The 25,501-nt window shown below is 39.7% G+C and overlaps 1 protein-coding gene across 1 annotated transcript in view; it reads left to right on the top strand.

Annotated features, from left to right (window-relative positions):
• Window positions 1-21,921, top strand: part of c2h11orf65 (chromosome 2 C11orf65 homolog) — a 41,457-nt gene extending 19,536 nt beyond the window's left edge. The window contains exons 3-10 of the mRNA XM_039745613.1: window positions 3,416-3,539; window positions 5,634-5,726; window positions 7,593-7,646; window positions 11,485-11,694; window positions 16,065-16,198; window positions 17,933-18,097; window positions 18,312-18,365; window positions 21,748-21,921. Coding sequence (XP_039601547.1) covers window positions 3,416-3,539; window positions 5,634-5,726; window positions 7,593-7,646; window positions 11,485-11,694; window positions 16,065-16,198; window positions 17,933-18,097; window positions 18,312-18,363 — 832 coding nt within the window. The 3' untranslated portion in view covers window positions 18,364-18,365; window positions 21,748-21,921. The remainder of the gene's footprint in view (window positions 1-3,415; window positions 3,540-5,633; window positions 5,727-7,592; window positions 7,647-11,484; window positions 11,695-16,064; window positions 16,199-17,932; window positions 18,098-18,311; window positions 18,366-21,747) is intronic.
• The last annotated feature ends 3,580 nt before the right edge of the window (window positions 21,922-25,501 follow it).

Raw genomic sequence — 25,501 nt, 5'->3', positions numbered from 1 at the left:
TTCAAACTAGTGTAGTGCTGAGGTGTCACCCACAGCACTTGGGTCCTAATTTTGTGGTTCGTCATGTGGTGAGTGTGACAATGTGCATCAGTGTATGCTCCCAACCTGTCTTTCCTCTTTGTAACAGTATCCCAGCTCTATCATGGTGCATGGAGATCATGAGTGAACAGCCTTTTTAAGTCCAGGCACAAATTATTAACTGGAGTGAGATCAGGTTTATGATTCGGCCACTCCTGGTCATTAATGATGAGTACATTTAAATGCACACACAAAACTGGGATGAGTAACCCAGTTAAGGAAGAAACCTGTTTTCTTAAAAACCTCTGTTCACACATGCAGGTGTGCTTCTGGAGTTCATCTTTTGGAAAACACTCCAACGTCATTAAACTGCACAAAAAAAATGTAAACATCATCAGCTGTCATGAATCCAAAATCAAGCATGAAACCTGTGATGCTTTTCTTTTCTTTTATAAATATGTTTAGTCCTACATGTGCTCTGAAGTAAATAACATCCATCCCCTTTTTACATCTTTGATCTGAGCCATCGAAGATTCTCAGTATGAACACTGGCCACTGTGTTACCCAATGCCACTTTTTCAACATATAGCAAAAGGTGGATTACAACTAATCTGGCACTTTTTGTTACTGGATTGCATGCAGCACACTCTTTTCTCTTTTTTGAGTCCTGCACGGGACCAACATATTGATGCATGTGCTTCCCACCTTACACCCAGTGCTGCTGGGATAATAAGGCACTTTTACTTCAATAAATGAAGTATTATGTTAGGTTGCTTGTTACTCTAAAAAGTAATTGGGCTACGTAACGCACGTTAGTTTTAGCATGTCATCCTCCCAATACTGCTCTGGAGATTGTCCTGCTGAGCTTAGCACACTGTACATTCACATCATTTATATAAATGTAGGTATTTCTTAAAATTTGAAACAGTTCATTTCAGCCAGGAGAAGTAATAATGCAACTGCCCAAGGAGTTTTATCTTGTGGACGCTTATACCTGTGGCTTCTGGATGCAGGCGCAACATGCATGCACAGATTACAGAATCTTTAACTGTAAACCTCTTAAAGATTTACATGGCCAAACTACCAGGTTACTCGCAGAGAAATCTATGTGTGTTGGCCTGATTTCTTAGAGACCAATATCACAGTTTCTGTAACAACAATAAGGGTTTACATGGCATTTCAGAGATCAGATTTCTGTGAATCATTGGATTATTAAAGTGCATGTAAATGCACGGATTGTTGCCTTTTCTTTGTAGCTTTGGCTTTATGCTTTAGTAAATGTATTGATGGGAAACCAATCTTCTCCAAAGCTTCTGGTTTCTTGCAGACTGCATCAAGTTTTCCTCCAGGGTTCCCCTATATTTTTCTGCATTCATTTTATTTCTTGTCTCAAAAACATTCCAGGACTTGTTGCAAAGTAGCATCCCCACAACATGATGTTGCTACCACCCTGCTTTATGCTGGTGATGGTGTGTTTTTGATGATGTGTAAATAGATATACATGCTATGAATTATTAGTCTAGAGACATATCCTTCAAAACAGTTCCACAGTACTGTGTACAAGTGACAGTACATTTGGATTCTGGTTCAGTTCAAGTGTACAGACAATTTAAAGGAGATTAACCAGAACCATTCAAGGATCTCATGAGCTATCAGTGAAGAGTGGCAACTAAAATGTATATATTCACCTTTAGAAGACATATACTGTATTAAGTTGAATGCCAACACACGTTTTCAGAAGTGAATCCGTCATTGCACACATTTAGCTAAACTACAAAATCTAGTTTTAGAGTTACTGGGAGCTGGAGCCTATTCCATCTGCACTGATCACAAAGCAAGTACCAACCCTGGATGAGCTCGCCCCATTCAGTTCCAAAGCAGGTTTATAAACATGAACTCATACTGAGACATTGAACATAAATGAATAAATACGTGTGCCATATTGAGAACTTGCAACTTCCACACAGACAGTAAAGTGGCTAAAATTCTAATTGTGAACGTGCAGAACACATCACTGCATCTCATGTCATCTTCAGAATAAAGCTTGTTTTCTAAATGTACATAGAAGGAATAGCATACATAATATTCTCAAACACACCTAACTAAAATCAGAGGTATAGGGGCCAACAGTGAGACTATATAAACCCCTGCTTCTGGAAGTACAGTAAGTACAGTATATTGCATGTTGTTATAAAAGTTGACAGAAATTTGCAAAGCTATGCATTTCACGGATCCAAAGTTGCAAATGGAATATAATATCATATGTCCATCCATATAAATATATATATACCAGTAACGGTGCAATGCATGGAATACACTTGACTTGAGCATTCCTAGTTTTCGTACTCTTTCTTTCTCTGTATCTTTAGCATTTGTTTGCTCAGAGGTTGATGCGCTTGCTACTTCCTGAGCAACTCTTCTTTTCTCCACCCTAGCGGCCCGCTTCATCTCCTCTTTCGTGGGTATCTTTTCCTGTTAAAACTGATTAAGTCAGTGTTTGTGTTACAATTACTTAGTATGTTTTCCTTCATTTTTCACTTAAGCTGGCACTTAAGTCTTCAATCTGCCTCAAGAATGATTTAAGATATTAAGAGGTAGGGGAAGTGACAGCGAAGGTGGTAGGGAATAAGAACGGCGTCCATACACATGCTCCACCGTGCTGGCCACTGCCGAGAGTTGATTTTACAATAAAATAAAGTAAAAATAAAAAGAGGAATAACCTTGGTGGTCAATCATCACCCTGAAAGCGGATAGTAGGCGTCACATAGTATATGTGTACCAAATTTCAGGGCAATAGTTCAAACGGTTTGCGAGCTACAGGTGAGTTAAAATCCTGGACAGATAAACGGACAGCCAAGGTAGCGTATTATATAAGAAAATGATACTAGCCGTCCCCCACAGGTCTGCCCACGTAGAAGTGAAACAGGACAGCGAGGAGGGCCCTGCCTGGCTCCCTACTCCTGATGTCACACTTCCCCCCTCCCCGCGGCCCACAGCCTCTGTCTCGGATTAGCACGGATATATCGCTCCTGCAAGCAAACTATGATTCTTAGCACGAGTCGCAAAATCAACAGGAATGTTCGAGCAAATTGTAGAAAAACGCCCGATCTAAATCCGTTAAGTAGTTCTCTTGTTAAAAGTGGACAGACGTACAGACAGACAGACATCGGATTGTATATATATATAGATATAGATAATATCATACCCCCATTCATATAAACATAACTGAAAACTGAAGCATTCATGGAAGTGATGCACGAGTGTATAGTAAGCCTGGATTCTGTTTAAACTAAAACTTTTAATTTTACAGTTGGAAGCTTTATAAAATCAAATGGCTGTGTTAACTCTTGCTCACTATTGTAAATGTGTCATTTATGTGTATTAATCTTCCCCACAGCTGCAGAAATACACATTTTATAGAAAATTCTCCAAGGCAACCAAAAAGCCAAGAGGATATTGTTCTAGTAATGAAAAAGACTAATGCAGCAAAAGTTATACAAAGAGCCTGGCGAAGGTATATTGTAAGTATTTTTTATATTGCATAGCAATTGCTCAGATACTGTATCCACTGTTTTTAGTCATTTGTAATTCATTGTAATGGAAGGAATGGATGGCGTTAACATGGCTATATAATTGGAAGCCTAGATAGTGGATAGACAGTGGAGGAATACACTCCCCCAGCACACTGGGCAGCAGCATTGCTCCAGGGTTAATCCCTGTACGGCTTCATGGGAAGTGCAGTTCAAGTGGACAGCCCAGTTGAGGACTTCTAAAAATATCAGTCACTACAAGATAGATAGGAGCAGTCTACTAGACATGAAACACATGACTGTTTAAAAACTGCAATGTCAAATGAAATACTTGGTTGCACCATAGATAAGAGTACGGTTATGGGAGGTGTATCGGACTCAAATAATCCTCCTTCTTGCAGTAATTTTAAGATACATGAGCTGCTCTGGAGGTCACGTGTTTCCTGCCTAGCTTGAAGCTACACACCCTACGTTGGCTACGGCTAGGCCCTTCTCAGGATCTCCAGAACTGCTGGAGAGAACTCTCATGGGTGGCTTCCCTGCCCCTGGAAGTACTTCCAAGGATTGTCTATGGTGCTCCTTCAGCTTCAAAAGGAACCTGTTCTTCTCAGTAGGAGAATTGTATTCAATGGTCTGAATAGGGGACAAAAAACCTACCTGGAGAGGAGTGGAGGAGAAAAATGATGAATACTGTGCATTTGTGCTTGCTTGTGTTGGAAGAAGAATTTTGAAAGAAGGACTATGCAGAAAATAAGTGTCTCTTGACCCGAGACTTGCATTTATTGCAGTTGTATCCTAGGTTTGGGGAGCAGGACACCCCATATCGGTCACACCAACCATCCACGCCTGCTTCTTTTCTTACTGCGTAACAGGGAGTTTGTGACAGTCCATAAAATAATCAAGACAAGGCACAAATGCCAGTTTGGCTAAGGGTAGACTCACTAACACTTAGCAATCAATTTGACACCATGTCCTTACACATGATATACCCATGAAATGTGTGCAACAAAATGATTAACGCCTCTGCTTTATTGATCTAGTGGCCTGGATTTGAGTGCTGTACCCAGATATTGTACATGTAGAAGCTGCATGTTCTTTCTGGGCCTTCATGGGTTTTCTTCCAAGTACACTGGTTTTCCACTTACATCTCCAATGATGTGCAGCAAAAGTTAAAATTCAAAACTGGACCCAGTAAGACTGTAAGTCTCGGCAATGGAGAAGTGCCATATGTCCTGTCTGGCCCTCACAACCTTGACTTGGAATAAATGAGTTTAAGAAAGACTGACTCAAATACATCAAAGTTTTTATATGAACCAAAAAAGCAGTTAAACTCAAAAATGAAATTTAAAACACAAGTATAGCCTAATGGATTGGTTAACCTATTCATTCAAGTGTAGAGTGTATTCACTTATTCCATAAGTTGTTTGTGTGGGACCTGAGTACCTCCTGGGAGCATCGTGTGAAAGGAAGGAACAACCTGCTAGTCCACTTTTGTGTAACATTACAGCAATTTAGGGCTCCCATTCTATCTGACAGCAAAAACCACAAGGACATGGAGGGACCATTCAGACTGTACACAGAAAACAGACCTGCCCGATATCTAAGCTTGAGCCCAAGCTACCTGCTGCCCAGCATGCCAACCCATTTTTCATAACTAAAGTAATATTCTTGTTTTCACCTAATCATTTAGTATGTTATTATTTAAAACAGTAGCAACATGTTAAATAATTGCAGCATGATAAGAGAGCTCTGAAATCATTTTAAACTCCTGGGTGAATAACAGGCACTTAAATTGTTGTTACTCTGACACCATTTGTTTTGCGTCTATGAATGCCTCTTGTATAGTTCATCCATCCGTCCATCCATTTTCCAACCCATTGTATAGTTCATTGTTTTTAAAGTGATGCATTTTTTTACTTTCTTATTTTTAAAATGATTTTATTAAGGTATACTTTATGTCAGTCCTGCAGTCAAACAATGTATTGTTTACGTTCTTATTTTTTCAAAATTCTTATTAAAGGAACACACCAATTTGGCAGTCAGACACACAACTTTTCTGCCATAACTTAATTTTCTGTTTTGTAGGACACTTGTGTATTTCGCTACTACAAGAGTCTCATTAACTTCAGAAGACAAGGAGATCCGCGTTTACTGCTTAAATATGTAAATCCAAAAGAGGTAATACAGCTATTGGCTTTAATGAAACGTGCTGCTGACACCTACTGACTGAATGGGAATGTAACTTTTGAGTTTGCTCATGACAGAACTGTGTTGTTGATGTGCTGCAGTATTGTCTTAATGTTCCTACTACAGATGAAGTCCCTTTTTAATTTCTGGGACTTTACAAAAGGAAACTGTGAAGTTTTTCTGAGGAGCATTTTGAACATTGTGCTCCTTTAAGGAGTTCAGATTCATGCAAGTTTATTTTCTTTGGTTATATAAATATGTTTTTTTTTTTTGAACTGCTTGTCCTGTGAGTATGTCTTAAATGTCAGTCAATCAGTCATTTTCCAACCCGCTAATGTATTATAACATTTATTAAACCTTTCTTATGATCTTCTAGACACATTTAAGTATTCCTGTTTTAAGTTAATCTGGATTTTGAATTTGTTGCATGTAACATTGTTTGGTTTTGGATTAACTTGTCAGGTAAAATAATTATAATAATAGTAAAAATTAAGAGTATTGGTCACCCCATGCTGTCCTCCCTCTATTCAACCCAGATGGGGCAGCCTGTGCGAGCTTCAGCAGCTGCTGGCCACATATTGTGCTCTGTCCTGACTACACACCTTAGCCTCAGTCATTCTTTTCATGGAGGCTTCAAGCATCTCCGTCACCTGATGTCTCGATTGTCTGATAATATCCTGGGGAAGCACTGGATTTTTTTCACACCGGCCACTTTCTGTTTCTCTCGTTTATATTGGTACACCTTCCAATTGACCTTGCTGGAAATCCAGCCTGTGTGCTACCAAGGGTTCTCTTCTAAAAAGGAATTGGGGGGCCACGTTAACACGACATTTTCATCATCTGAGCAATGCGCAGAAGCAATTAAAAAGGCAAATTAAACATTAAATTATATCATAAAAACTGTTGAATATAAATCAAGGGATGTTATACTTAAACCAAGTGAAGTACTAGAGAGACTATGTCTGGAGTATTGTGTGCAGTTTTGGTTACCCCTCTACAAAAAAGACGTAGAAGCAGTGGAGAGGAGAGCAACCAGGTGTATCTCAGGACTTGAAGAAAATGTTCTACTCCCAACAGACTCAGGGAATTCAGTCTGTTTAGTCTCGAGCAGGAGGTCCTAATCTAGGTCTTCAAAATTCTCAAAGGCATTTATAAAATAGATCCAGCAGAACATTTTAAATTTAGCAGTGAATCAAATACTGGAGGACACCTGAGGAAATTAAGAGGAAGTGCATTTAGGACTAAAGCTAGAAGGCACTTCTTTACACAAAGAGTTGTGGGAATCTGGAACTAACTACCGAGACATGTAGTTGAAACTGAAACCTTAGCAACCTTTAAGAAGTGTCTGGATGTGAAATTGGGACAGCTCAGCTATTAGCTAAACAACAGGCTTGATGGACTGGATGGTCTCCAGTCATTTGTCAAATTTCAGGTCTCATATGGTACTCTTGGCTACTCTGTGCCATCCGACTGGTTCGCCTGGCAATCTCTAACCTACTAATAATTCATTTTATTTATATAAATCAATTTGCTCAACTTCAGCAAAACTTCCCACAAGTTTAATATAATGTATACAAATACAATAATATAACGTGTAAATCAATGAAAGCCTAGGAACAATAACATTAGGTGAAAAGTGTTAATTTTATAAGGGCACACCCAGTTCTTTCATTTGGCACATTACAGTAAGTCTGATACGCCAGCCCTCGTTTTTCCTTTGAAAGGTGGTGTTCTATACTGCCATTACATTCCAGATGGTCTTTCATATATCTTTAATTCTACTGTAATTTTACAGTAAACCTTATATTGCAGTACCTTATTGCTAACAACACTTAACTGCATTTTTAATTATTGCAGGCAGAGTTTCTCGATGCTGCTGCTGGAGTACATGTAAAATTTAGGCTGGGAGGGGTAAGTATGCGTGCTTTTGGGTTGTACAGCATTTAGAAACAACACAGCCTGAAGAACAGATGAGATATTTGTAATTGAGTCAGAGTCGGTCGTCTTATATCCTGCTTTCTACTGAACAGGGTTGCAGGACATCTGTAACTGAGCTGTTTTAGAAGGAGTGCTGTCTTACTGTATACATTGTGTTTATATATTTGCTGTGGCATCCTTTAGTTATTGTATATCTGGAAGTAAATTTGATTTTGGCTATATGAATATTATCAGAATTATTCTGGGTTTAAATATACAGTACATTTGTTTATTCATATATGTGAGGGCTAAATGTGGCAAACTAATGTCTTTTTCTATATATTTTCATGTTTCATTAAATAAATACAGCAGAAATGTACTTGATGGCTGTATTCTGAGATTTAGATCTTTTTTAGAATGCTTGTACCTTTTGTATTTTTTTTATAACAATAAATGGCTGCTAGCTCTGAATGAGCATTGGACAGAGCAGGGTGGAACGAATAGGTGGAGTTGTTACTGGTGTGCGACTGGGACAGACTATAAGGCAAGCATTTCATACTAATGATAAATGGCAGACATGCATCTCCTCCCTGACTTCCAGGAAATTCCATCAAAAAAATCCTCCAGTCCAAAAAACAATAATATACAGTGGTGTGAAAAACTATTTGCCCCCTTCCTGATTTCTTATTCTTTTGCATGTTTGTCACACAAAATGTTTCTGATCATCAAACACATTTAACCATTAGTCAAATATAACACAAGTAAACCCAAAATGCAGTTTTTAAATGATGGTTTTTATTATTTAGGGAGAAAAAAAATCCAAACCTACATGGCCCTGTGTGAAAAAGTAATTGCCCCTTGTTAAAAATAACCTAACTGTGGTGTATCACACCTGAGTTCAATTTCCGTAGCCACCCCCAGGCCTGATTACTGCCACCCCTGTTTCAATCAAGAAATCACTTAAATAGGAGCTGCCTGACACAGAGAAGTAGACCAAAAGCACCTCAAAAGCTAGACATCATGCCAAGATCCAAAGAAATTCAGGAACAAATGAGAACAGAAGTAATTGAGATCTATCAGTCTGGTAAAGGTTATAAAGCCATGTCTAAAGCTTTGGGACTCCAGCAAACCACAGTGAGAGCCATTACCCACAAATGGCAAAAACATGGAACAGTGGTGAACCTTCCCAGGAGTGGCCGGCCAACCAAAATTACCCCAAGAGCACAGAGACGACTCATCCGAGAGGTCACAAAAGACCCCAGGACAACGTCTAAAGAACTGCAGGCCTCACTTGCCTCAATTAAGGTCAGTGTTCACGACTCCACCATAAGAAAGAGACTGGGCAAAAATGGCCTGCATGGCCGATTTCCAAGACGCAAACCACTGTTAAGCAAAAAGAACATTAGGGCTCGTCTCAACTTTGCTAACAAACATCTCAATGATTGCCAAGACTTTTGGGAAAATACCTTGTGGACTGATGAGACAAAAGTTGAACTTTTTGGAAGGCAAATGTCCCGTTACATACCAACAGTAAAATATGGTGGTGGTAGTGTGATGGTCTGGGGTTGTTTTGCTGCTTCAGGACCTGGAAGGCTTGCTGTGATAGATGGAACCATGAATTCTACTGTCTACCAAAAAATCCTGAAGGAGAATGTCCGGCTATCTGTTTGTCAACTCAAGCTGAAGCGATCTTGGGTGCTGCAACAGGACAATGACCCAAAACACACCAGCAAATCCACCTCTTAATGGCTGTAGAAACACAAAATGAAGACTTTGGAGTGGCCTAGTCAAAGTCCTGACCTGAATCCAATTGAGATGCTATGGCATGACCTTAAAAAGGCGGTTCATGCTAGAAAACTCTCAAATAAAGCTGAATTACAACAATTCTGCAAAGATGAGTGGGCCAAAATTCCTCCAGAGCGCTGTAAAAGACTCATTGCAAGTTATCGCAAACGCTTGATTGCAGTTATTGCTGCTAAGGGTGGCCCAACCAGTTATTAGCTTCAGGGGGCAATTACTTTTTCACACAGGGTCATGTAGGTTTGGATTTTTTTTTCTCCCTAAATAATAAAAACCATCATTTAAAAACTGCATTTTGTGTTTACTTGTGTTATATTTGACTAATGGTTAAATGTGTTTGATGATCAGAAACATTTTGTGTGACAAACATGCAAAAGAATAAGAAATCAGGAAGGGGGCAAATAGTTTTTCACACCACTGTAAGATACTGAAATGTACTGAATTTTCAAGAAGGTCCTTAGCAAGCCCCTAGTGTAAGGGGCAGGTGCCCACATTTCATATGAGTTGCACTTTTCTTATTTAATAGTCTATAACCAGCACTGCTGGTAGGATGCATATGACATAAGAGAAGCCCTCATTAGTAATAGTAGTAGAAGCAGCCTTTAATTAAATAACTAAATTAATAATTTAATAATCTGTCACAAATTGTTTAAATTTTATTCTACTTGTTATTATGTACTGTTGTAAATGCTGTGTAGAAGGTTTTTGTCCCTTTCAGATAGTGAATGCGGGGCATTGACCAAGGAGGCGTCTGTAAATGTGAGCATCCCACTTCTATAAAAGGCATTCTGATTGGTCTGCAGAAATGACATTCTATTTAATCTGGATTGCCTGTTTTGTAGCACTTATGTTGCTATTTACATTCATCCATTTAGTTGTATTATGGAATAGAGAGAAAGAAAATATGGTATTTCTGTCCCGGGTTCGCTTCCCAGGTCCTCCCTGCGTGGAGTTTGCATGTTCTCCCCGTGTCTGCATGGGTTTCCTCCGGGCACTCTGCTTTCCTCCCATAGTCCAACGACATGCAGGTTAGGTGGATTGGCGATTCTACATTAGCCCTAGTGTGTGCTTGGTGTGTGGGTGTGTTTGTGTGCGTCCTGCGGTGGGTTGGCGCCCTGCGTGGGATTGGTTCCTGCCTTGTGCCCTGTGTTGACTGGGATTGGCTCCCGCAGGCCCCCGTGGATGTCTATACATGGAGAAAGTCGTCTTATCTAGTATGATGACATCATGAGTGGAGGGTCAGTCAGTATGATCAAAGGATAATGGCAAAGATCCATAGCGTTTTTTGGCATTTGTTGCTCTAAGAATAACTCATGCCAAGCCTAAATAATGGGGTGGAAGTGTGGAATATTACTGTTCTGTTGTTACAGTGCTAAAGGCTCAACAGTCGCATTTAATTGTAACTACGTGCTAGTAAGATTTGGCAGATTTTAACAGACTTACTAATGCTTATTGACTATGGTGGGGTGGTGGGTCATGTATATTACTGTGTGCTTCATATTAATGTGTATGTTTTGGGGATATTATAAGTTTTAAAGATGTATGTTGTTTCTAGTGGGAGTAGTTGTAAAGGGCTAAATAGCACTCTGTGCTTAACAATCCTGGGTGTTCCCATGGGGAAGCAAGTCTTGGGCTGTTGAGACCTGGATGATGTCTTTTATTTGATCCATTCTTCATGTAGGTATGCTTCAGCTGTTGTAGTTTTTATTATTATTTTGACATTTTGCTGATGTGTTAACATTCAAGATATATTAACAATTGTTTTTAACTGTTGGAGCAGAGGACAGTTCGTAAATTAATTTCTCAGGGCCACAATGTGAGGCATTAGTGGGAGCCAAACTGGCAGCGTTTGTGTTTAAAGTCCAGTGTCTTAACTTTAGCCACTCCACCACAATGTCTGTCTACAGTGTTTGTTTTAGGCTGATTTGGCATTCAGAGATGCTCATTACAAAAGGAAAAGAAAATATAATAGAAATGTATGCCCCCTTAAAATACTCTAACATTCTTCATGTCTTTGATTTTTGTATTTTAGAGCAAATTTCCTCCAGATATCTACTACAAAATTTTCACTCATCGACCCATTGTTGATTTGTGTGCAAATAGTCCAAAGGACTACACTAGCCCACTCTCAAAATGGCCTCAGCCCAAAGAAGTTCATAATCATGGGAAAACAGTGGAAGATGATCACTCAGGCTGGTATAGAAGATATGAAAACAATGGCTGGAGACTTCTGAATCATAGGGTAAGAAGATCAATTTCACTGAACACATTTAGTTATTGTATTTTCTACTTATAATACTTCACTAATGAGACGTTTACAAAATTTGTAATGCATGGTGTTACAGGACAAACAATGTCTCTTACCCTGCACATTTGTTAAAAATCAAAAACAGTTTGTTTCAAATATTAAAGAGGGAAATGACAATACACACAGTAAAACAATGGGCACCTACTGTATGTGCCTTTCAGGGGCCTGCCTGTTAGGGGTCAACACCGTCTTCTTCACTGGCATATCAGGTTCACTTTACTCTTTAGCATATAAAAAAACAAGAAGTCAGCATATGAGAAGAGTCCAATCAGTTTATGAAGGGTGTTTGGTTTTCTCATAGTTCAGATGTCCCAATATCACATCCAATAGCAACACCATTAAAGATCAAAAAGTACTTCGACATTTACATCTTATCCTGGAGCTATTGTAACTTCCAATTATTCACATTTTATACTTAGATTTATTATCTTAGCAGACGTTTTTATCCAGAGTGAGTTACAAAAGGGGGCGGCACGGTGACACAGTGGTAGCGCTGCTGCCTCGCAGTTCAGAGACCCGGGTTCGCTTCCCAGGTCCTCCCTGTGTGACGTTTGCATGTTCTCCCCATGTCTGCGTGGGTTTCCTCCGGGTACTCCGGTTGCCTCTCACAGTCCAAAGACATGCAGGTTAGGTGCATTGGCGATTCTAAATTGTCCCTAGTGTGTGCTGTTTGCGTGTGCCCTACGGTGTGCTGGCACCCTGCTCGAGGTTTGCTTCCTGCATTGTGCCCTGTGTTGGCTGGGATTGGCTCCAGCAGACCCCTGTGACCCTGTAGTTAGGATATAATGGGTTTGATAATGGACGGATGGGTGAGTTACAAAAGAGATCAACATAATTGAGTAAACATTAGTTGGGGGGATTGAAGAGCTTTGAACCAAGATAGATAGATAGATATCTATCTATCTATCTATCTATCTATCTATCTATCTATCTATCTATCTATCTATCTATCTATCTATCTATCTATCTAACTTTGTGTCCAGGAAGAAATTCGGCTTTTTGCAGAAGCTCTTTAAATAAATAAATAAATACATTTGGTCTGAACACATACTGGAATGACTATAAAGCAAGAAAATGCAAAAGAAAGAAAAGTTCTGACTTGGCTGTCACGGTGAAGCTTTATGCAGACATATTGCTGTTGGTAATAACTAAGCTAGGTGACCTTTTCTTAGTCTCAACAACATATAAAAGCCACTGGCTGTTAGATATTCACAAAATAAGAGAGTCTTCAAATGCTTGATAAACACATTGAGGTAGTCAGCAGTTCAGATGGAGGTGGGCAGCTTGTTCCACCGCCTTAGAGCTACAAATGCAAAGAGCCTGGATTGAGATTTGATGCCACATAGAGGTGGCTTCACCAGACATCATTTTAACTGGAGGACCTGAGTGGGCGAGAAGGAGCATAGGACCGCATGAGTGTCTCCATATACATACTGCAGGTGCTGACTCAGTGACTACTCTGCAGATGAGCATCAATGCGTTGAACTTAATGCATGCTGCCACCAGGAACCAGTGTAGTAACCTGAAAAGAGGAGTGATATTCACCTGTCGAGGCTGGTTGAGCACAAGACACGCTATTGCATTTTTGAGCATCTGAAGAGGCTCAGTAGTAGATTCAGGTACTCCTGCCAGTAGGGAATTACAGTATTTCAGATATAATAAGCCTAATATCTGGGCCAAACATGGACTCCTTTTCATAGACAACACCTTTCCAAGGCAGTTTACAAATTGCACAAGAATACAAAAAGCATCTCAAGCTTGAATTTCCATTTATGTTCTTAATTATGCCAATGGTAATTAACATGGCATATAATGGGATACTCTTAACTGCTTATCCACCTGTTTAAGTAATTTAATATAGACGGTGCAAAAGAGGGAGGCTACAATTTAATAAATAATGTACCTGCAAAAGATCTAGGGCAACATTTCTATCAGCATTGGTGACCAGCCATTTTCTTAATTAGAAACCAATTCTCCTGCTTTATAGAACAGATACTGTACTGTGCTAAACCTCTCTTCAATTCTGTATTTTACATTTCTGCCAAAATCGATTCAGTGGACTCAGATTGGTTAGAAGTCCGTAGATCCCAAGCCTTTTTGATTGATCTTTTTTGTATATTTGTTTAAAAGCCACAACTTAGTGATTGCCACCTTTTGAGGTGAAAATGGCACCAATTTATCTAGTTAGCTGTTGTCTCCCTTGTTATAGGGATTATGTTAATTTGTATTGTATTGACCCCCTTCTTTTGGCACCCACTGCACGCCCAACCTACCCTGAAAGGGGTCTCTCTTTGAACTGCCTTTCCCGAGGTTTCTTCCAATTTTCCCTACAAGGTTTTTGGGAGTTTTTCCTTGTCTTCTCAGAGAGTCAAGGCTGGGGGGCTGTCAAAAGGCAGGGCCTGTTAAAGCCCATTGCGGCACTTCCTGTGTGATTTTGGGCTATACAAAAATAAACTGTATTGTATTATATGTGACGCATGAAGAACTTAATGTGCTTGTCAGGCAACATATAACAAAGCTAGAAAATTAAGAAAATCCTGTGTGCTAAACCTGGATACATCTTTTTGAATTTGTCATTTTTTTTTATTTTTGAGATGGCAAACAGAGAGCTGTTGTGGGTCATTTGATTGACATTAAATTAAGGAGTAGATGGGCTAAAAAGCTTGCTGCCCCCATGGTCTGCCATGACCAGGATTACCTAACATAACACACCATAATATTCTCAATGACTTGATCCAATCACAGAGAGCTGGACCCTGTCCAGGGAGTATTGGGTACAAGCCAGGTACCAGTCCTGAATGGAATGCTAACGTGTTGCACCACCGAGTTTTGCATACATGCACACTCATTTTCACATGGTACTAATTTGAAATTACCTTCCATTTAACATGCATACATTTTGGATGTGGCTGGAAAACCCAAAAACCTGCGGAAAAAAGAACACTCAGATACAAGGATAACATGCAAACATGACTGCAGTTAGGCAGAGGATTTAAAGCCAGAAGACTGGATCTGTGAGGCAGCAGCATTAACCACTGTGCCACCCATTACCCAAAAATGCATGCCTACTTTCTTATGGTGGTCCATCGACTATGTAGCGGCATTCAGTAAGCATCAATTCCTGTGCAAAGATTTTTTTATTTCAAAGTGAAAAGAGCACACAATCCTCAGTCCTCCAGAAGAATGGTCTAAAAAGAATGGAAAAGTCCGAGACAACTTCGGTCCCTGGAGAACTGCAGCACTCATGATGGATTCCTTTTGCAGTGGAGTCTGTCCATTTGCTCGTGGGACTGCGTGGGATTTATATGTTCTCAGAATGCAGTCCCGTCTCCTGTTAGTTGGTGAAACCGTTGCCCTCTTACATCATCTCCTGAGATTGGATATCACAGAGTCCCAGAATTCCAAGTCTCCTGTTAGTTGGTGAAACCGTTGCCCTCTTACATCATCTCCTGAGATTGGATATCACAGAGTCCCAGAATTCCAAGTCTCCTGTTAGTTGGTGAAACCGTTGCCCTCTTACTTCATCTCCTGAGATTGGATATCACAGAGTCCCAGAATTCCAAGCATGGAGGTGGGAGTACGGATTTTTCTACCAATGGAGAGGAAACTATGTAAGGTCAAAAGGAGACACCTTTCAACCTGCATAGGTAGCATTTCACCTACCATACATTGGCACACATATTCTCAAACCCATTCAGAACAATTCAAGGGTCATGGGGGGCTTGGACCATGTTCAGTTATTATTGGGCTCAAGACCAAAACTAACCCAAGAAGAGGTGGCAGTCCATTGCAGAGCCATTACCCAAATCTAATTTATTATAATGTCTGTGCTCGCTGATGATCTTCAGAGTAAAGAACACATTGCTGTTCACATCCTTGTACTTTTCAGTGTCAAACGCACCGACACAATATGTGAGCAACTGTCCTTTTTACAGTAATTAATTCTAACTAAATGAAGGTTTTTGTAAAATCTTGAAATCCCCAGTGGATTAATGTCACGTATAACTTTGCAGTATTGTGATTCGTAGCAGTACATTTTTCACCCATCCCTCCATTTTCTGCCTCTTCTCATGTTCAAGGTTACAGGGCGCCAGTGCCTCTCCCAGCAGCAACAGGCCAAACTCTGGCAATGCATTTTATTTTAAACATTTCTGTTCTTTTAATAAATGTGTGTATCTTAAATTAACAGTTTATGAAACTGAATTCAAATGTGCATTTGTTGTCAAGGAGAAGTTCAAGTTTGCTTATATTATTCAAGTCACTCATTTGTGATCATTTACTATATACCTGTTTTATTTTCACAGCTTAATGTAGGCTTTGATAAAGAATCTTCTGACTCAAATGCAGACAAACCAGAATTTCACCATTCTACACTCCAAAGGCGTCAGGATGTGGAAAGAAAGAGAAAGAAGAAAAAAATTGAATGGATGAGGAAAATGTAAGTTTCAACAAACAGAGGTATACATAATGACAGCTAAATGTGTGTGTGTTTGTTTTTACTTATCAGTCATTTGTTTGCAATTGTTGTATTTTTTCCAGTTTGCAGCCAATATGGAATCTTATTATGCAATTACATGTTTCACTCAGTCATTTAATTACCCCATACACTCATGACAATACTGGCAGTGATGTTTATGTCTGTTGGCAGTTATTTCATGTCTTACCACTTACTCATTTTGTGTACTTGGTGGGTACAATACAGGGTCAGCAGGGTTGGTCTGGAACTAACCCTGGACAGGTAGGTAGGTAGGGTACTAGAGGGCAGGCACCCTCACCTGGACATGTATACGCAGTCACACAACGCCAGTTAACCTGCTGTGCATGTCTGTATGATGTGGGAGGAAGGCCTGCACAGATGCAGCACAGCAGGACTCTCAGACTCAGTTCTCGGAGGGCGCCAGATTTATATTCCAGTCACTTTCTTAATTAGTACCCATTTACTGCTGCTACTGGAACAGGAGTTTGTTGCCTTGGTTTTACCCAATTGAGTTTTAATATTTCAAAATCTGAAATGGTTATTTTTTTTTTTAACCAGCTGCCAGTTAATAATAAATAGAGTTACAGGTCAAAAACATTTGGATCAGGGGCCTCAGACTTGATTCTTAATGGACCACAACAAATTAATGCCGACTTTATTGTTTGTTGGCAGTTCTTGCTGTTAATGATACGTGTTACTTGGCAGTGTACTCATTTGAGCACATCAGACATTTGTAATATTTTTGATAGCATCATCTAAATGTTTTTGACAGGGAGATTTCTAAAATGGGGTGGCACGGTGGCGCTGACACCTCGCAGTTAGGAGGCCTGGGTTCGCTTAGTTCGTGGAGTTTGCATGTTCTCTTCCTGTCTGCGTGGCTTTCCTCCGGGTACTCCGGTTTCCTCCCACAGTCCAAAGACATGCAGGTTAGGTGCATTGGCGTTCCTAAATTGTCGCTAGTGGGTGTGTGTGTGTGCCCTGCGGTGGGCTGGTGCCCTGTCTGGAGTTTGTTTCCTGCCTTGTGCCCTGTGTTGGCTGGGATTGGCTCCAGCAAACCCCTGTTACCCTATAGTTAGGATATAGCGGATTGGATAATGGATGGATGGATAGATTTCTAAAATGAACAGAATAAAGCCCAAAGCAGAAGCCAGCTGTTTTATTTTTGCTCTTCTCATTTCTCTGCTGTGTGTATACAGTGAGCCACACACACACACACACACACACACACACACACACAACATATAGACACACACACATAGACACACACAAACACACACTTAGACCAGAGTCTATCCCTGCAACACTTGGCATAAAGCAGGAAACAGCACAGAATCCTGCAGTAGCCCATCACACTGGTTAAACTCCTCAGATCTGCAGTGTGATACCAACTGTTTGGCGAAGTGCCATTGTTAAAATAGTTAACATCTAATAATTCATGATTTTATAGTAGGTAAACTGTTATTACTCAGTCAAACGGCAGATATTAGGAAGCTGTAATGACAGTGAGCAGATGTCTCAGTGCGCTGCCAAAAGTAACACACCTCTTTCACTGACAGAGACCAAAAATGGAATGCTTATCTGTAAAGCAGCATTTAGAAACATGATCACCCTAAAACAACAAAGGGTATTTTTTTCTTTACAGCACATTTTAATTGCCAATTTTATATGTATACAGTGGCTTTCCTTTTCATTTAGGTATCAAGAAGGTGTCCTTCATGCCAGCACTCCAGACCCTGATACAGCAGCTTTGGTACAGAGAGCTACAGAAGGAATAATGGCTGCCATGGAGAAAAAGGGAGAAGTTATGGATTGGGAAGTTGACGAATTATTGAAGTGGACTAATTCACTCAACTTTGAAGAGTACGCCTCTTGAAGAATGTGTATTTCCTTGCTTAGGATTTAACTCAAAAGTTTTTCAGTAATCACCACAAAGCCCTGGCCACTATCATTTGGCTCAGTTGCTCAGTTACCATTTCATCATGGATGAGATCCTCCAGTACGAAATGATGTTGGATACCAGGTCTTTATTTAAAGGGTAGTTAGTTAACTCATAACTTGTTTTGTTCTTTTTTAGATACCTGTATGATTGGAATGAAATAGCAACGAGTAATTCTTCAGACAGCTAAAGGTAAAATGCAAACAGTTGCCTGCTATGAAGTGCCATGCTGTGTGTTGCTCATTCGACTGATTCTTTAACCCCAAGATACTCAGCAGTGTGTTGTCTGTTTCCATATTTTGTCAATTGGAGCACACGCAGATTAAATGGGCGTATATGGTGGGGTTATACACCGGACGTTGGAGTGGCAAACTTGTGCTTTATACTCCTTAGCTTTTATGTCACACTGCTAGCATTTGTTACAAATGAAATCAGATCAAATTTTATTTGTCACATACAGTTATACACACAGTGCAAGTTATAGTGAAGTGCTTAGTTCCACAAATACAAACTTTACAAAAAAACAATAACTCACGGATAACACATAATCACTGCGTAGAAGCAATGCTTAAAGATGGAGTGACACAGTGATCAGCCCTGCTACTCTGACTAACTCGAAGGTGTGGGAATTCAAGGTGCATTCAAAATTGACACAAACACGAGAAGCGAAGGGTTATGGTGGGTGGGAACTTTTTCAGAATTAGGTGATAATAAAAAGTGGTGACCCTTAGGAGTCAGAGCTGGGGCCGCTGCTTTTTTTTAATATACATAAATAATTTGCCATTGCTACCTAACTAGGTGGAAGGGCAGACAATGTACAATCAGCTAAACAGGTACTGAGGGATTTGGACAGCATACAGACTTGGTCAGATTTATGGCAGATACAATTTAAAACAAGTAAATATAATGTATTATATGGAAGAAGTAAAAATGTTAGAGTTACATACACAATGGGAGATCTGAAACCTGATAGCACAGCTTATGAGAAGGACCTAGGAGTCATGGTGGAGTTATCATTATCTACATCAAGATAGTGTACAGACGCCATTGAAAAACAGATATTAATTTATACACTACTTTATGGTCATTTTATAATAATTATGTTGAGGGTTCTGTTTTAAATCATATTTTGAAGGGGTTTTTAAATACTATAGGGCTTGGACAGGGATTAGGAGTGTGCCGGGGAAGTATGGTAGATATACCATACGTCAGTAGTGTACCAGTGCCTTGGTGTACCCCAAAATCTCCATTAACCCTAACCTAAATTATATGATGCACTTGTGAGGCCTCAACTGGAGTACTGTGGGCAGTTTTGGCCTCCATATTACAAAAAAGACAGAGTCGTGCTAGAGAAAGTCTAAAGAAGAGCAGGTAGGCTGATTCCAGGACTAAGAGGTATGAGCTATGAGGGGAGATTGAGGCAGTGACATTATCAAAGTGCTTAAAAGTATGAAAGGAATTGGTACAGTCGATCCTAGGTGTTACTTTAAAAGAAATTCTGCAATAAGTACACTGGGGCTGGGGTGGAAACTTGCAAAATCGTTGCAAATGTTTTCTTCACACCAAGAACCATAGACACATGCAATAAATAACCATGTAGTGTGGAGTCTAGGGACCTTTAAATCTCAACTTGACGTTAGTTTGGACAGTCAAGATGAATATGATGGACTTTCGGCCCATTTTTGTCGCAGTTGTTCTAATGTTCTCACATATCCAAAGACCTAAACTCTTATACAGTCTTCACATTCTCAAAGGGTTTTTCTTCCCAGGTTCTCTGGGTTTTTCCTTCTACAAGACACAAGCTTGAGTTTTAGATTAAGCAGCAAGTCTAAGTTGGCCCAGTATGAATGAGTCTGGGTGTGTTCACCTTAAGAAGTTAGCTTCCCACCCAGACTTGGTTTCACACTTGTGCCTGATGCTAATCGGCTTTCCTCTCTGTGATCCCTTGATAGAGAAAACAGGTAGAGAAATTACGTCTTAATGTTTTTTTTTCATTAAACAATATTAAACTACTGTATAAAAAATTAAGCTTAATAATGTGAATAAGGTGATTTTTTAGAATAATAAAAAAATCACAAAAAATATAAAGATCCATCCATCTCTCCATTCATCTAGTCATTTTTGATTCTGCTTTAATACACTTCAGGATCATGGGAGATCAGAGCCTATCCTGGCCACACTAGGCACCAGTCCAACTGCCATCCTCATTCACACTGGACAGTTTAGAGTAGCTCATTAACTTAAGTTCTTTGGGATGCCAGAAGGAAACCAGAGAACAACCTATTTATACAAATGTAACTGAAGCCAAAAACAACAGAAAGTATGTGATTGTGAAGCCTGTAGGATGACTTGAACTAATATTTTCAGCTTTACCTTATTTCAGGACAGTCATTCACTTTTAACCAAATGTTGAAAATTAATTTGTAAGCTAACAATAAATAGAAATCTGCAATAGGAACATGAAAAAAACATTCTTTATTCCCAGAATCTGACCATTAATAGTGAGCATTATGCATCTACTCGGTAATAGCAAACCATATTTTAAATGTGATTCCAATGGATTTTCTTTTTCCTCAGAAATTTGTAAGATGAATATAAGAACATTTCAAGGAAGCAAAAATATTGCCAGATTTTAATATGGCATTAATACATGACAAAACATAATCGAAGCAAATGTATTTACTAAGAAGTATGTCAGTAGAAAGTAACTACTGTATATATTCAGATTGCAGGAATGTGGAGTCTTTAGGTTGGTTCGTACCTTGTAAGGTATAACTTCTGCAGGTGGAAGAACTTCTACAGTAGGACGGAGAAGTAATTTTAATTTTTGGAGTGAACAGAAATTTGACATGATACGTCTACTGCATATGTGTGGTCTTGGGTTTGATCCCCAGCTTCGCCATCAGTTATTTCAGGGAAGTTGCTTACCATTTGACATCTTTGGGTCTGTTCGTGATAGAGATCTCCTAATGGTATTGTTTTTTTTATGTAGATAGAAGTGGCCGAGTGGTTAAGGCGATGGACTGGATGTCCACTGGGGTCTTCCCGTGCAGATTCACATCCTGCCAACTACATGTTCCTTTCTTTGTGCTATACCATCCAACGAGAGGCTTCAAAGGCAACTTTTTGTGACGGGTAGTGTGGTGCCGTGGTTAAAGCTTTGGACTTCAAACCCTGAGGTTGTGGGTTCAAATTCTTCTACTGACACTGTGTGACCATGAGCAAGTCACATGACCTGCCTGTGCTCCAATTGGAAAACCAAAAGAAATGTAACCGATTGTATCATAGATGTTTTCTCCTATATATAGGTGTCTGCCAAATAATTAAATCTAAATGTTCCATTGTGATAGACCCCTTGTTACTAAGCTGTCTCTTTGCATATTTGCATTTTCAGTATGTGAGTAAAACTTTATAAATAATATTGTCAAACCAGAACTCTTTAGCTTTTAGTTTATCCATAAGGTGGCTCTGATTTGAATAACCATTGAAAGATCAGTTACACTAAAGATGAGGTTTTGGTTTCATGACTTTGCAAGGTTAATTTCTCATGAAGCTGTTTATTCTATCCTTTTAGGTCCAACATGTCCACTTTCTTCACACTCGATTGAAGCTTTTGGGTCTCACAAAGGCAGAGACTGGGAACATCATGACTGTGACGAACCTTAACAGATAAGGAAAGTTGAGGTCTGAGCAACGCTGAAGAAAAGACGCAGGGTTTTGGTATTCATGCACTAAAATAAAATTTAAAACTAACCTTTGATTCTCTGGTTCACTGTGAATTATGTATTATTTAACATTTCTGTTACGGGAATTCTGGTAGCTGGAGGTGACCCAGCATTAGGTGCAATACAGAAACCAGCTATGAGAGGGACACCATAGAACCACATTCAATTATACTTGCACTCATGGTGGGCCAATTCTGAGTTGCCTGGTAACCTGCATGTATGTGGGATGTGAGGGAAACCTGAGCAGCCAAGGACAACTCAAGAGGATACTCATACTAAAAAGACTGTGACCAGGCATGGATCATTCCTATTCTCCTGCAGCAGCTCTAAACATTACAAGAAATCCACAAAGACCAAAATGACAAGACGATTGTCACTAAGTATTGGGAAAAAAGTTTCTGTTTGTTTCATTAATCTACTTAAGCCAGTTAACATTCTCCAGCTAGCCAGAATCTATCCCAGCTGCATCAGGTGCAGAACAGAACCTCCTCACTTGTACAGTGCCAATCTGGGCTCACGAAATAACATAACATTGGATATAAACGGAAAACCTTAAGAAAACATGGCAACTCCACCCAGACAGTAATCAGGCTGAAACAAACAGGGCAGCAAAGACATAACAAAAGCTAAAAACAAACTTCTCCCACTACAGTAATCCCTCGCTATATCGCGCTTCGACTTTCGCGGTTTCACTCTATCGCGGATTTTAAATGTAAGCACATCTAAATATATATCACAGATTTTTCGCTGGTTCGCGGATTTCTGCGGACAATGGGTCTTTTAATTTATGCTACACGCTTCCTCAGTTTGTTTGCCCAGTTGATTTCATACAAGGGATGCTATTGGCGGATGGCTTAGAAGCTACCCAATCAGAGCATGTATTACATATTAACTAAAACTCCTCAATGCTATAAGATATGCATCCCGCGCGGAGCTTGTTTGCTTGTCTCTGTCTCTCTCTCACCCTCTTTGACATTCTCTGCGCCTGACGGAGGGGCTGTGAGCAGAGGTGCTGTTTGCTTAAAAGATACTGACGCTCCTCTAAAAAACTGCTGGTTTATTGCGGTGCTCGGCATATTTAAAAGCACAAAAGCACACGTATTAATTTTTTGATTGTTGCTTTAATCTCGCGCGCTCTCTCTCTCTGATGTTCTCTGCGCCTGACGGAGGAGATGTGAGCAGAGGTGCTGTTTGCACAGAGGCTGTTTGCTTAGAAGATACTGACGCTCCTCTAAAAAATGCCGCAGCAAACTTAAAAGCACACGTATTGATTTTTTGATTGTTTGCTTTTCTTTGCGAGCGCTCTCTCTCTCTCTCCTCTCAAATTCTCTGCTCCTGAAGAGAAGATCTGTTTGCATTCTTTTAATTGTGAGAAAGAACTGTCATCTCTGTCTTGTCATGGAGCACAGTTTAAACTTTTGACTAAAGGGTGTTATTTCATGTCTAGAGGGCTCTAAAAATGTTAACAGTGTGGGAGAGTTTATAAGGGCTTAAAATATATAAAAATAACTACACGAACATATGGTTTCTACTTCGCGGATTTTCGTCTATCGCGGGGGGTTCTGGAACGCAACCCCCACGATCGAGGAGGGATTACTGTACTACTCACATTAAAAAAGACAACTTAAAAGACTTCAGAGAGTTGCAAGTAAAAAATAGGAAATTATGTAAATAAACATCTAACCAAATATTTAAAAAAAAGAAATAACTTGAATACCTCAGGCATTTAGAAATTAAAATAACTTCAGAATTTCTCAAAGCAAATCATTCCCAAACTCAGTCTATCCATTTCAGGGTTGATGGGGACTGGCGGCACCCAGAGCAAGACAAGAACCAGTTCTGGGTGGGGTGCTGAAATATTTCAAGGCCTACTTACACTGAGACCCATGGGATCAATTTAGAATCACCAGTTAGTTTACATTACATGTCTATGGGATGTGGGAGGAAAACCATCCAGGATAAACAATTGGGTGGCAGTAAAGCACTAGAAGATGATGTGATAAAATATCAGGCACTATGAGTACAGGTCCTCGGCCGGACTGCAGGGGAATAAGAGGAGAGAGGGTCAGAGCGCCAACCCCTGGTCTGGCTGACAGATACCACTATTTATGCTTGTAAACTCTTCCCCATGCACACGTGCATGACAATGGAGAAGAGGCGTCTGAACCTTAGTGTTAATAAAGGAATGGTCGCAAAAGAGTTTTGATATGGAAGAGACGGAGACACCATGCAGGATGAGAAGTTCTGCTCTTAAATGATTTGCATTATTATTGCTTTACTAAGCAGAGGTAATCACTTAATCCTAAAATCCGAAAGACACAACACTAAAGCAGCTACATGATTGGTTGGCTACTTTTTTGCTCTCCACTAGTAACTTAATCATTGTGACAAAGGCATGGATAATGCCTCAGATTTTACAACACTAGGATAGGTGCTTACAGTTACAAGCCAGTTCATCATCTCCATCGCCCATTTTAAACATACTACAGTGTTTCCTCGATTGGCAAAGAAGACACCAGTGGGAATATTAAAACATCAAAATGGCACTGTATTCACCAGGCCTTAAAATAACTTAAAGACACCACACTTTGCTGTTCACAGTGACATGAAAATTCTGGTGGGGCCACACAATATTCACTCAAGAAAAGTGGATTATGTACTCACATGGAGGTCTTCTGCTAGCTTCTTTGTTTTAACAATGAATGGTTTCTTTAATCACTTTTTTCAAATGTACTGCTTTCAGCCAAAAACAGCAGTTAATACCAGCAGTTTCGGTAGGTGAAGATTAAAAGATGCTCTCCTGCCACACTCTGATCTGCATAATGCCTTGTGCTTGAAGTATTCCTTCAGTGCTTTCTTTGTTTTCTGAGATTATTGTGACTACCTTTTAGTGGAGCAATTAGTACTGGACTTTTCAAAGATAATTACTACCATCATAGTCTTGACTGGGTAAAGCTCAAACTGAAAGTGCAAACACACAAGAGAGAAAATGTTGGTGCTTCTTTGCCTTTGGACCAACGCAGAACAGTATAAGCCAGCTCCACCAACGATAACACCAGCTGTTGGCACCAGGCACAAAGACATTTTAAAATGCTACAATGATATTTTCCTGTATAAGAAGAAATTGTATCCAAAATATGACGAAATTTTGGGAAAAAATTGTCAAGTACACAAAGGTGGGTTTCCTACTAACATCTGAAAAACTAGGGTGTTGTACCGTGTTAGACATTATAAATGTAGTGAGAAGACAAGCCAAATGACACCTTTTATTGGCTATCTAAAAGATTACACTATGCAAACTTTCCAGGCAACTCAGGCCCCTTCTTTGGGCAAGATGTAATGAATTACGTCTTAATGATTACAACTTGCCTGAAGAAGGGGCCTGAGTTGCCCTGAAAGTTTGCATAGTGTAATCTTTTAGATAGCCAATAAAAGGTGTCATTTGGCTTGACTTCTCACAATATCCGAAAAACAAATTGTTGAAGAACACTTACTGGCTGCTTTGCCCAACAGCGCCATCTGGTGGAGCTGCATGGAATACCATTTGTTCAAAAAATGAAATAAGTAATTGCATGCAAAACTTTATATATATATATATATATA

This window comes from Polypterus senegalus, chromosome 2 (genome assembly GCF_016835505.1).
Source record: "Polypterus senegalus isolate Bchr_013 chromosome 2, ASM1683550v1, whole genome shotgun sequence".
NCBI lineage: Eukaryota > Metazoa > Chordata > Cladistia > Polypteriformes > Polypteridae > Polypterus > Polypterus senegalus.
This window is presented reverse-complemented; position numbering and strand designations above follow the sequence as displayed.